Consider the following 12,971-nt stretch of genomic DNA (forward strand, 5'->3'; position numbering starts at 1 on the left):
GTATATGTTTTCTCTGCCTTCATGCTGGAATGGTTGTGTGAATACCAATAGACGTAATCAGACCCATCACTTGGGAGACAGCTAATTAGTCACAGATGGGGGCTAAGCTCAACTCCCTTAAAGGGCCACCCAACACTGGAAAAAAGTCCGCCCACGCAGTTTACAGAACCTAAAAAAGTAGCTTAATTTTAAAATGCACCGAACACCACAACACTTAGTGAAATTGATGCAGCACCAGTGAAAAATGGCTGCCTTTTGGGGTTTTTTAAAATATGTCTGACTTCAGGCACCCAAGTTTGAAAGTGTTGCCTGAAAGCACCGCCACGTACCCTACAAAAGGAAAAATTCAGCAGTGAGAACACTGAATGCTGCTTCTTTCAACTGAAGGCAATCAGTCAGTCTCTCCATTCCATTCACTTTCATGATATTAGAGTTCAAAAAAAGGAGACGTATAAGACTGAGGAAATTTATTTATTTTTTGTCTATGAACAGTATGACATATAATTATAGACAAGGTTTGATACACAGGAAAACCCTTTTGTCAACTTTTTTTTTTTTTTTTTTGCTAAATGAAAGAGCACAATAATCTTTACACATTCATATTGTTGTTTTCTTTACAATACACAGCTTTCTCAGGTTGAAGCAAACTGTAAGGACATATTGGGTACTGGTATATTACAGCTACTTACATCATTTAAGAACAGCAAATGGAGAAAAATAAGTTATTTAAATACTGATTTCATATACAGAAAGTGCAACATTGTTAGTTGTTACATAATTTGCTTGACAGTTTTGTTTCCCCAGAGGGTGTCAATTAAGGATGACAGTATCTTGGACCAAAAGTATTATTTATTCTAAAAATAATACAGTACAACTGTACAGCCGTGACTTGGTGAATTGACCTCTATTGCTGCTCTTAGGGAGAATGACCTGGCTGAATAATATAATACTTAATGCCTTTGATCACATTCCCATGCTCCCAGTCTCATCCAAGAGCACAGGGCCAGGGACATGGAGTATATCCTAGCTACTCAGATGGTAATACATGGGCATTAATAGGCGCTTACAATTGTAATGTTGCTTGTTAATATTTTGGGAATACTTCTTCCCTTACTAAATAGCTTTTCAAGTTAGAATTGCACACAGTGGACACAGAGCAGTACTTGTCTGAGCAGAGCAGATTAGGATTTCATCAGCAGGCTTCTTTTGTGCTTAGCCAATGAGCTAACTTTTGCTTGGAGTGTTGCACTTCAAAAGGAAATGGTAAAGAATAGGATATTGTTGTTACACCAGGCAATCCCCAACCTGTCCACTGGACTGCACTGAAACCAGCAGGAGAAGCTCACACTGAGCAGTGTAAGGCTTTTCTAAGATCAAAATATATGCTAAAAATATAACTCAAAAGAAGGCTGAATGGCAGACTTTAAAAACCAGATCAAAGAGCAATATTAACAACAAAAATCTCAAGGAATCCAAGTCAGAATGGCCTCCTCATGGCAAAGTCGTGATAGGGGTGTTTTGATTTCTCCATGCTATTCAATCATTCAAAAGGCATAGGAATTACAATGAGTGTTTGGGACATGGAGAGCTTCAGAAATCCAGATTGTTTCCTTCTCTGCTGTGACCCTCCCTCTGTTATTAATCAGGTTGGGGAAAAAATGAACGGGAGGGATTTTTAAAATTATATGACTTCCTTTTTCCGTGATGAGTGGAAGTTGCTTTCCTTTTGTATCAGACGATGCTTCATACTCAAATTCTGCATAGTAAGCAGTCCCTTACCCTTCTGAGCTGCTAAAGGGTATTCTGCAGTCTGCTTACTTTTAATCAATGGTGACCCCAGCTATCAGTGGATATCTCAGCACTCCTTCCAGCTACTGCTTTCTATAGGCTTCCCTTTAAGCCTTAGAGCGGGATGACAGACAAATCATTGCTATAACAACCAAGGCCCATACTATAAACACTTTGTTCTTTTGTAAGAGTTTAGCCACCTGCGCAAAACATTCAGTTATGTCACACATTCCCTGATGCTGTCACACTAGAGCTTACTAGTTCTCCAGTTCCCCAGAGAAAAGCACTAATAAGGTTTTAGACAAAATCCAGAGGAGCTCTAGATTCAGAACCATTTCAGATGATATGAGGAAGTGAATTAGTTATGCTATACACATTGGGGTCTTTAATTCTGATGGCAGAATTTAGGGCAGAGGTGATAAAAATAACAGAGGCTGGTGACAACTGCAATTAGGTAAATAAAACTGACACCTAATATTACACTCAGAGCTAGATTATCACCATAGGTAAAATTTACAGCGTACCTGACTTAGGGTAGGCAATAATAATAGTGCATTCTCAGCACTTCATTCATCAATCTGAATGCACTTTATCAGGATAAGTAAGCATCATTATCCTCATTTTATGAGTGGAATACTTGAGTTTCAGAGAGGGGAAGTGACTTGCCTGAATTCACCTGGCAAGCTAGTGGCAGGGCTGGTAATAGAAACAGATTTCTAGGCCTGTGCTCAGATCACTAGACTATGTCTTTCAATTCACCTGCCAAAGGAAAGCCTACCCTGTCTACAATGAAGAGTTTCCACTACTGTAAGTTAAAGAAAAATACATAGGATATAGACACCAAAGAAAAAGTCTAGTTAATGCTATTCATGGTGATCTGTATTTGGTATATAAAATGAGTGCCCATGTACAAAAATAAAATCTGTTAGTATCCACAGCGGAGATTTTACAGTGGGTTAGACAGAAAATAGGATCATTATTTTATGGACAAAAAATGGTTTGTCCAGCATTTCAGAACGACACTTTCTTCTGAAGAGAAGATATTTCAAACACTCGATACTGGGGGACATCAAGTTTTGTAAAATTACAGCATAATTCATAAGACTCTAAGTTTTTCCCCCCCAGGCAGTGAAATTACTGCTCTGATACTTTCTATGGGACACAGTTTACTTCTTCGGTGCATTTTATTTCCCCAGGGCAACCTTTCATTTGAAGAAACCAATGTTTTGAATTGATATGGTCAGGATACCAAGTCAAAGCTGCAGTATAATGATTGACAGTATAACACAGTACATAAACATATGATTAAAATGAAAAGCAGTTACATATATACAAGGCAAGATAACTTTGAACATTTTAATAACAGCAGCAAATGCAGACCGCTGCGAACAGTTAGCCTGACAATGGAAATTCTGCATTTGCAAAAGCACCTCTACAAACAAGATGTTACGAGACAATCTATAGAAGTTACTTTAACTGAAAATCACCCTAAGTGCCATGGAACGATGACAGGATGAAGCAAGGTTGGATACAGATAAGTGAACACTAGATAACTGCTGACAAGCTGATTTTAAGGCAAATAAAAAAGCTGGTTGCGAGAAAGCAGTTACAACAATGACCCCAATTCTATACACAAAAGAAGTTTTGGACTCTGTTAGGTTAGTTGTACTGGAACAACCAAAATGGTCAATATTGTAAACTAATTCCAATCCATTATTCTGGCCTAGCTAAAGGGTCTATGGTCTACAGGAACTATACCAAGCAACAGAGAGGATGACAAAAAAGGGTATGTATTTAGCATTTGATTGCTAAAACAAACAAAACAAGCAAATAAAAAACCCAAGATTTGCTAAACAGCTTTTGCCAGTGAGCTGCACCTTGGCTTGTACGTGGCTTTCAGGGCTGTCTCTAGGTAACTGGGACCCAGCTTTACAGAGGGCCTTCTATTCATAGAGACCTTGCAACAGAAACAGGGCTGACAGCAGGTGTAGCTGTCACAAACTTGTGGAGAGTGTGCAAGGGTCCCTTTAGCTCAATGGTCACATGGGGTGCTGTCTAACCACAGGCTAGCCCTGTGCACTTTCAGAACTAAAAATACGTTGTTGTTGAAGACTAAGGAAGTACCACACTTCTGTTACCTGGCGGTTGCTTCTTTTCTCCTTTAGTTGCCAAAGACAGAAAAAAGGAAGATCCTCTGAGGAGTTTATTTGCCTATCCTGGGATCCACTTGCTTGATCCCATTTGCTGTGTGGAGAAAATAGGGCAAAACTGGTGCGGTAAGAAGCAGCGGGGTCTCAGGAGGTGCCACATTCCAGAGCATGTTAAATCGCCTCTGGATTGAGGGGTTTGAAGAGTCTTGCTGCTGCCAGGAGCTTGCTTATGTGCCTCTCCTCTGTGATGCCAGCTTCTTGAAGGCAAGTTTGTGACAGAGAAGGCACTTTGCTCAGCGTGTTGAATCCTGCTTCTGTGAGTGAGCTAGAATACATAGGCAGGCCAACAGAAACCAGCCAGTCAGTTATAGATTTGATATGTCCTGGGGATACAGGTTTTCGGCAGATTTCAGTGAGCCCTCCGCTCGGAATCTGGATAGAGAAAGAGAAAAAAAATGTAACCTTTTGACTGTTTAGTTTACTCTCAATCTTCCTCTGCACCGCCCAGGCGGTAAGAATTTGATAGTTTTAGAAAAAGGATGTTTCAGATCTTGATAGCTATTTCTCCTGTGTGTGTGTTAGGCGATGAGAAAGTCATTTGCTGACCACCCATTCTGCTCTTTTTAACTGGTTCCCAATATGCTGTTAGTAGCTGGTCGTAGAAATATAGGGTTGGAAGAGACCTTGAGAAGTCTGTCCCCTCAATCTGAGGTAAGACCAAGTATATCTAGACCATTTCTGACATGTTTGTTTAATCTGTTCTTAAGAACCTCCAGTGACAGGGATTCCAGAACCTCCCTTGGAAGCCTGTTCCAGAACTTAACTATGCCTATAGTTAAAAAAGTTTTCCTTTCTAAACTAAATCTCCCTTGCTGCAGATTAAACCCATTACTTCTTGTCCTACCTTCAGCAGGTATGGGGAACATTGATCCCCTGTCTTTTTGTAACTGCCCTTAACATATTTGAAGACTTAACAGGTCCCCGCTTAGTCTTCTTTTCTCAAGACTAAACATGCCCAGTATTTTTTTTTTAACCTTTCCTCTTACGTCAGGTTTTCTAAACCTTTTATTATATTTGTTGCTCTCATCAGAGATGCCCAAGACAGAATGGGCAGGGCGACGCAACTCCATTCTCAATAGTAGAAGTGGTTCCCCTCCAGCACAGAGGGAGGAAGGGGTGAGGGGTGGTATGCCGTGCTGCTACCTGTGCTGTGTCTCTGCGAACATAGACAGGATTTCAGTCTCCCGGGCGATGAATCCAGTACTTTCACCATCATTCAATTAACTATGTATTTATAAGCAAAGAACGTGGTAGACAGAGACACTCACTGCCATGCGGTGCTGCTTCCTCAACTGCTTCACCCGGATTTGGTCCATGTTTGTAGCAACATCCTTTTCAGGCTGCTCTAGGTCTTCAGAGTATCTCTGCACCAAAGCTTCAGGAATCCCACAGCGACCATGCTGCAAATTGCCATCCAGACACGCGGGAGGAAGGAAGAGGGAAAGAAAAAAAACCCAGAAGCAATAAAAATCAACAAAAGGTTTCTCTACAAACATCAAACACAACTTGACAAGGGGAGCTTTAGATTTCTCTGAGAGTTACAAAGAATGGGGTTTCATTTAGCTTTCACAATACCTACAGTGGGGCGTTTGGGACACTGGTCCATAAAGCCTTTACCATTATACATCCTCAAAGGGTGAAATTCTGGCTCTACTGAAGTTAAGAGCAAAAATCCCCTGGACTTCAAACAAGGCCACATTTTATCCAAAGTCTCTCTCTGCCATCAAATAGTTCCACCAGTGAAATCTGCCTCTGACAAGTTGTAGGGCAGCACACATTTTGCCATTCAGAAATTTTACTAGATATTTTGTTATTCTTTGGCTTAGTCAGAAAACGACTGTCATCACGGCTGGAGAAAATTGATCTGATCACTATGGATTTTCTGGTTCTTGACTTGTACAATTTGGAAGATGTCTGACAGCTTTAGGGGTCCTCTGGAGATAATGGTCAGAGTTAGTGTTGCATTAGGAACATAGGAATTGTCAGACCAGTGGTTCATCTAGTCCAGTATCCTGTTTCCAACAATGAGTCAAATAGGCAATTCTGGGGTAGTCTATGCCAAGGAACATTTCTTCCTAACCCCCATTAGAAGTTGGCTTTTGCCCTTATGCAGAATATACTGTATACCTTCCCAAAACCTTTGGTGGTTTTTTGACCTCTTTACAATTATATTTCTATTCTACACATAAACAGATTCATATGCACTTCCCTCCAGTTTGGGGACTGATATTCCAGTCAATAAGAGATCCCTCCTCATCCCTAGCCATTATACCAGAGAAGTAGTAACTTCATACGGGCTTTCAGATGCATCACTGAATCATTTAAACAACAGGGTAGCAATAATACTTTCATAAATTACCTTTAATATCCAGTGCAAATTACAGCAGCTCTGAGAATGGGGGGTGGGGAGGAGAAGATGGAGAGGAGGCAGGAAGTCATCTATGTCCCTCCCCCTGAGTGCATTGGGTAGAAGGTGAGGCATACTTGAGGATATGATCCTGTGTGTGGAATCTAGTTTACACTAAGCTAGATGTGGCTGTTCAATATTAATATTATTTGTATTAAGGTAGCTTCTTGGAGCTGCAATCCTGGGCCAGGCCCCATTGTGTTAGGTGTGATACAAACGTAACAAAAAGATAGTCCCTGCTCCAATGAGTTTAGTCCTCGAGATGTTATCCATATCTCTGGTAGGACTCACATGTCTCATCAACTCTCTTCCCTGCCTGACACACAGTAAGGCAGAGTGCAAACACAGTCTGTGTAGGACAAACTCTGCTCCATTTCAGCCCCGCACTAGGCAAGAGTGGAGTGGGAAACACATCTTCCCTCCCAGCAGCCAGGAACATGTGGAGGGAATGGGAGATGAAACTGTCTTTTCATCATACCCTTTCATTGCATCAATTCATGCAGCTGCTGCACTACGATGACAAAGTGCTGTCACATATCAGTGGAGTATCAAAGCACTATCGCAAGATTAGGGTCTGTCCCTGCAACTGCCACAGTTAGACGCACTTAGGGTGGCACATCGTTGCCTTACATCATTAAAACACAAAGCATTTAATCGGATTGACTTTCACCATTTATTCTCTTTGTATCCTTGTTGCACTTCATCCAGCATGAACAATGAACCTCAACTGATCAGTTTCCCCGCTCAAAATCAGCACTCATTTGAAGTGTGTGTATCCAGGTATTTCTCCCAAACTTTTGTTCCCTTAAAGGGTACTTGCAAGGTTTTTGGTCAGAAAAAAGTGGACATCAAAGCAAGCTGACTAATAGCTAATGCCTGTTGCTGGTTATGTAATTAATGGTAAGTCTGCAACACTGGGTGATTAAGCTGGCTCCACCCACTCCTCAAAGTGAGATGAGGTCCTGATTTTCAAAGGAGCTCAGTTCTCATTTAGGCACCTATTTACAGGTGAGATTTTCCCAAAGTGCTCAGCACCCAGCAGCTCCCACTGCTACGCGTATGGCTCCATTTTCAATAGCTCAGCACATTGGGTGCTGAACCCTTCTACAAATTCCAGTGAGGGTCTCTGAACCCACCTTAGTTCTGAGAAGCATCACTGGTGTGAGAAAGGAAGAACAAAATAAATGGGCAGACCTGTGCTGTCTTTCAAAGGAATGGCTATGGCGTAATCAGGGTCAGCCTGGATCCCAAACTCATGCCCAGATTCCCATTTCCAGGAGTTGCCTCCTCGTTAAACCCTCTTGCTGAAGAGCAGAGAGGTATGTGGTTCTATTCTCTCTCAAACCGTATAGTTGGAGAAGACAAACCCAGGTTGGAAGTAGCAGTGCTTGCAGGAAATGCAGAGTTCAAAGTAGGGTGACCAGACGTCCTGATAAATCGGGACCGTCCCGATATTTAGGTGTTTGTCGGGATGCATCGGTTGGGACGCACTCTGGTGTTTTGGGTTTTTTTTTTGCTCCGCCGGTGACTCCCCTCCCCCATGTGTCCTGATATTTTCTTCCTCTCATCTGGTCACCCTAGTTCAAAGCAGCAAGGCCCCAAACAGCTATTTACTTTACTGGTATTGAAAGGCTGCCTTTGGGTGTGAGGCCTGATATACACAGAACGGACTGTCAGAGTAACAACAGGGCGCCTGAAAGATATTTCCATCTTTTCCAATGATTTATAGAGGACAAATAATGCACCAGACTCAATGAAAAGTGAGCTGTTATAAAGACCAGAGTTAAAATGTTGAGACATTAGCCCCTTCTCACCTTGTCTGAATATGGTTCCTCTGTGAGATCAATCTCTTCAGACTGTAACTTGTTTTCTATCAACATTTCCAGATCCAGTCCTCTAGCACAAGAGACTTTCCTGGCTAAAGCAGGGCCTAGCTTTACCACATGTTGCTGAATGCTAGCAGTCTCAGAAAGCTCAGCTAGCCAAGGGGGCAGTGTGCTTGGTGGGGTACTGGGCTGCTCAGAAGAGGGCCTACAGGCAGGTACTACACGGCAATCAATGGGGCTGGATGGACTGGCCCTTTTTACTGGCAAACATGGTGCATCTGGACTTGAAAGGGCTCCACTTAGGGTCAGAGGGGGATGATATAGTCCATTAGAAAGGCGTTCTCGGCTTTTTTTGGCAGGGACTGGTGGTGGCTGTGAAGGATTTTTTGACTGAATTCTTGCCTCGCTCATGCCCTTTTGCTCAGCTTTCAGACCTTCCTTGAGGACTGGAGAGTTATCAGCCCTTTCAAGGTCATGACTGCTTTTATGATGATTTTCCAGAGGTGTCCTTGTTACGTTGTGTGTAACTGAAGTAGGCTGAGCCTCCCAGCGTTTAAGCAGGTACTGAGTAGGAGTCCCACATGAAGTCTCTGTTACTGAGCAGTCCGATTTCCTAGCTTTTCCCTTCTGAGAATCAGCAGTTCCTTTACTTTGCTTAGGTAGAGTCTCTTCTGCCCTCATGCCACCCACAGGAGCCTTAGGCTTCAGGATGGACCCAGTTGTCTTTTTTGCTACATCCAGTGCATCCTGAGGGAAAGAATCTACTTTCTTACTAGTGTTCGGTAGGTCAGTGCTGGATTCTCCTTGGAGGTCATCCAGTGAATGAGATCTTGGCCACTTGGCCACATTCTGGGTGCCGTCCAGAGTCTCACAGCTCCGGCAGACAGCTGCTGGTAAACTTCTGCGGTTCTTCTTCAAACCTGTGATGCTTGAAGGCTTGATGCAGCTCTTGGGAGCATGATGAAAACAACTCAACCGGATTTCCTTCTTTCCTTGCTGGAGAGCTTCTATCGATTTAGTCAAAGGCAGAGTTGGATAACTTGGCAGTTGGTTTCTGTTAAAGCAGTGCTCACTGGCTGACTTTGTGGGCAACAGACAGGTCCTCCGAGTCTTGCCTAAGAACAAAAGACATTACAAATCATTGGAGGAGAAATGTACAAAAGAAGCACTGCCAGGAACCTGCATCACCACTAAATGCCTTTGAAACGCAAAGATTCTTCATTGGTAACTGAAGACATGTCTATGTCTTGTCCCGTTTTTCTGGTGTCTCTGCCTATGCTGCACTTCAGTACAGTTCTGCCCAGACTCATTTGAGAGCTTCTAGTTTGACTTATAAGAGCTGCTTAATATCCCTAAATAGTGAGATAAATTTAAGATAAATTCTAGTCTTTACCCAAATTTGCAAAGATGACATGGTCCAGCTGGCTTAATACAACTTTTCTTGGTGTAGCTACAGCCTATACATTATGGTAACAGATTTGACCCCTACAGAGAAATAACTTATAAAATCAGACAGTTTTTGCATGTTTGTGGCTACATTAGGTCAATAATTATTTGGTTTCTAATTATGCTTGAGAACTCACTCTTGAAGAATGGATTTTTATCCCTTAATGTTGTATTTCTTTTGAGATAATGTTTATTAACTAGAATTATGACAGACCTGCCATCCTATTATTTCACGGTTTAAATGTGCAGTGACCTATTTACAAAGGGAAACCGTGAGGCAGTTTGAATTGTTCTGGGAGTGCTATTGGACTAGCCTCTTTCCAGGGCTGTGTTTAGCAGTTGAAGAATTTTATCAGAGAAATGTGTCTTATATTATGAAAGGGAGAAGTGTTTCAAATGGACTAACCTTAGCATTAGTCTTAAATCGGAATGTCCTACTTGAGTGGAAAGACCAGGTGGTATCCTAGTATTTTATGTTTACTGTTTGAGACCTGATCATTTTATAAGAGCATGTTTTGCATTTTCCATAACAGACATGGCTCATGGATTGGTTGATGGAGATGACAAGAAGCTCTGTAGATCTTACTAAGAGATGCAGCCTCTTTTTTTAAAGTTGTTTTTTTAAAAATAAGGCTAGGAGCACAGTAAAATGTAGGGCAGTTAATGAATGATTGTTTGGATCATTTTAGATATCCTGAACTGGTGATTTTTACTACTTAGAAAAACAGAAAAGCCCACGTACATAATAGACTGTGTATATCTATCACCCTATAAACATACATTCAATCTTTTGGGTGCTGTACAGACTTTCCAGAGACTGGATCCAGAAGGCCATTAAAAACCTCCCATTATGAAAGCAAAATGTTCCACATTCAGCTCCAGTCCAGAACCCAAAACCTTCCCACAAATTATGTTTCCAGCAGGTCCCCCATATCTGGGCTAGATGAGATTGGGTGGTCTTTCAAAAGGTTGAAGACCCAGTCATTGTGAACTCTAAGTCTCCTGTTTAAACAAGGTGTCTGAAGTGTATCAGCTGGTTGCCTCTATGGTAAAAATCATACAAAGGGGGAAATCGAGTCTCTAAGGTATTCAAGACCCATATCTATTTAAGTCTTTTCAGAATCAACATCTTGAGATCCAGGGCAAATCAAGACACACAATAGTAATGGGAAATACTGCTTGGTTAGGAGGCTGCTGCATTCTGCACTTTCCAAATGGGTTTAAGGTGTATCTTTATCTAGAGTTACCCTAGTCCAATTGGAAATGATCAAAGCATGCATAACAGTCTTTTTTCCTGTTAAATGGTAAAAAAACTTTGAACTAAATCCTACAGTCCTTACAGCAAAACTGCCAATGGTGTCTGTGTGAGTTTTGTCCAAGACAGGGTGACATTATCAGCCATTGGGTGAGCAAACGGGAAAACGCACACTACAAAAGAAACAAATATCAAAGCCACGATGAGCAAGACACCCAACTGGTATAAATTGGCATAGCAACATGGACTTAGTGGAGTGCTGCAAATTTACACCAACCAAGCCTCTGGCCCTATATCTTCAGCCCTCATGGGTATTTTTTTAATCTTTGTGCTAAATTAGTACAAAATACATAATATGTGTTTCTTTTTTTCTCCAGATGGAACTTGGCAAATCAGCAACTTGGGGTCTTTTTTACTCTGCCCATTCACTATTTGTTATGGGGCAGCTCCCTTTTATGGGGAGTTAGGGCTGTCTGCCCATAACTGCCTTGGAAAGGCTCCCCCTGGGGAGCAACTGACTCCCCCAAGTGGTTGATTAGTAAACAAGCACCTGGATCTAATAAAGGACACCCAACCTCAGTTAGAGGGGAGTTGCAAAAGGAGACAGGAAGCTCCCAGGAGACACCTGAGCGGGGAGCCTAGAGGGCTTGCTCTTTGGGGAACCCACCAGAATGGGGAGCCCATCAGAGGTGATCCAAGAGAGGGGAGCCTCCTAGACAGAGAGCTGCAGTCAGCAGGCATCTCCTGGTCTCAATCAGACACTGTCTAGAAGCCCAGCCTGGCCAGGATCACCTGCTGTCCCAAGAGAAGAGTTGCAATGGACAGACGTCTCTGGACCCCTAACTCCAAAGAAGGATCTTACTCGGTAGGGGCAAAGAGCCTAACAGCAGGGGCAGAGCCTGGAACTGAGAGAACCCTGGGGGAGGAGCCAGAGTGGAAGTGAGCACTGGAGTCAGGTGGGGGAACACATGGACAAAGAATGACAGTCACCCAGCTGAGAGGTTGAGGTGAAAGTTTTGTTCATGGTCTGCATTAGCTTTTCTGTTAATAAGAGAGACCCTGCACTGGGGTGGGTGGGGGCAGGCTCTTTGGCATCTAACAGTCTCTATGGACTTGTTGCAACCCTGTGTGAAGGGGAAAAAAATCAAATAAGATCCCACCTTCAACACCATGCCCACTTGTGAGGTGGTGCACCAGCTCAGCCTGGAATGAGGACACTATTAAAAAAAAACAAAACTATTTAATCGACTAACCCAAATATCAAATAAGGAGAGTAGAGACTAGTTGTTCCCATCCTTGCTGTGTTTGATCAGCTGTCCAGTCTCAAGAATAGCTACCTCATCATGTCCCAAGGATTGCTTGCTGGTTTAAAGTGTTTCTACTCCAAAAAATAATTCTGTGAGAATGACATTGTGGGCGTCCTGGTTTATTGTTCCTCAGTGGCTTCCATATGAAAATTGCTCAGTTTACAGTTAAAAGTTGGATTTTTCAAACCTCCAGTCCTGCAGGCTCAGTCTTAGATCTGACTGTCAGGCTGGGTTCTTTCTCTCTCATACTTCATGGTCAGTAATATAAATTCCGCAGACCAAACTGTGCCCTCCAGTTACATTTGTGCAATACCATTCATTAGCCTTCACTGGGTGCCTGCATTAGCACAGGACAGACTGAGGGCTCAATCCTGCAAAGTGCTGAGCATGCGGGCCCCAATCTGCAAAACACTTATGCAAATCCTTAATGTTAATTTCCCTGGATCTACTCACTTTCAGGATCGAGCCTTTGCACAGTGGAGTTGCACTGCTGGTGTGTGATTAGCAAAGAACCAAGCCTGACTTTCAGATCCCAGGAAGCAATATCAAGGATGACAGATTAACTTGCTATATTTGTGCAAGACACAAATTTGATTTGGGGTCACTGCCTTTATGCCCTTAATGCCTTTTTAGAGTGAATCTTCACACTGAACACCCACTTTCAACCTTACCTATCTTTCAGTTATTTGCAAGGAGTCTTTTTAGGCCTGGATGTTGCTTTGTCAAGGGGCA

The 12,971-nt window shown here is 42.4% G+C and overlaps 1 protein-coding gene across 7 annotated transcripts in view; it reads right to left on the bottom strand.

The window, feature by feature from the left end:
- Positions 1-452: 452 nt before the first annotated feature.
- The window catches only part of SASH1 (SAM and SH3 domain containing 1), a 248,113-nt gene continuing 235,594 nt past the window's right edge, over positions 453-12,971 (bottom strand). For all 7 annotated transcript variants that reach the window (XM_054021817.1, XM_054021818.1, XM_054021816.1 and 4 more), the window contains 3 exons: positions 8,220-9,346; positions 5,267-5,398; positions 453-4,370 (listed from right to left, as the gene is read on the bottom strand). In XM_054021817.1, coding sequence (XP_053877792.1) covers positions 4,110-4,370; positions 5,267-5,398; positions 8,220-9,346 — 1,520 coding nt within the window. In that variant the 3' untranslated portion in view covers positions 453-4,109. The remainder of the gene's footprint in view (positions 4,371-5,266; positions 5,399-8,219; positions 9,347-12,971) is intronic.

Source organism: Malaclemys terrapin, chromosome 3 (assembly GCF_027887155.1).
Source record: "Malaclemys terrapin pileata isolate rMalTer1 chromosome 3, rMalTer1.hap1, whole genome shotgun sequence".
Taxonomy (NCBI): Eukaryota; Metazoa; Chordata; order Testudines; family Emydidae; genus Malaclemys; species Malaclemys terrapin.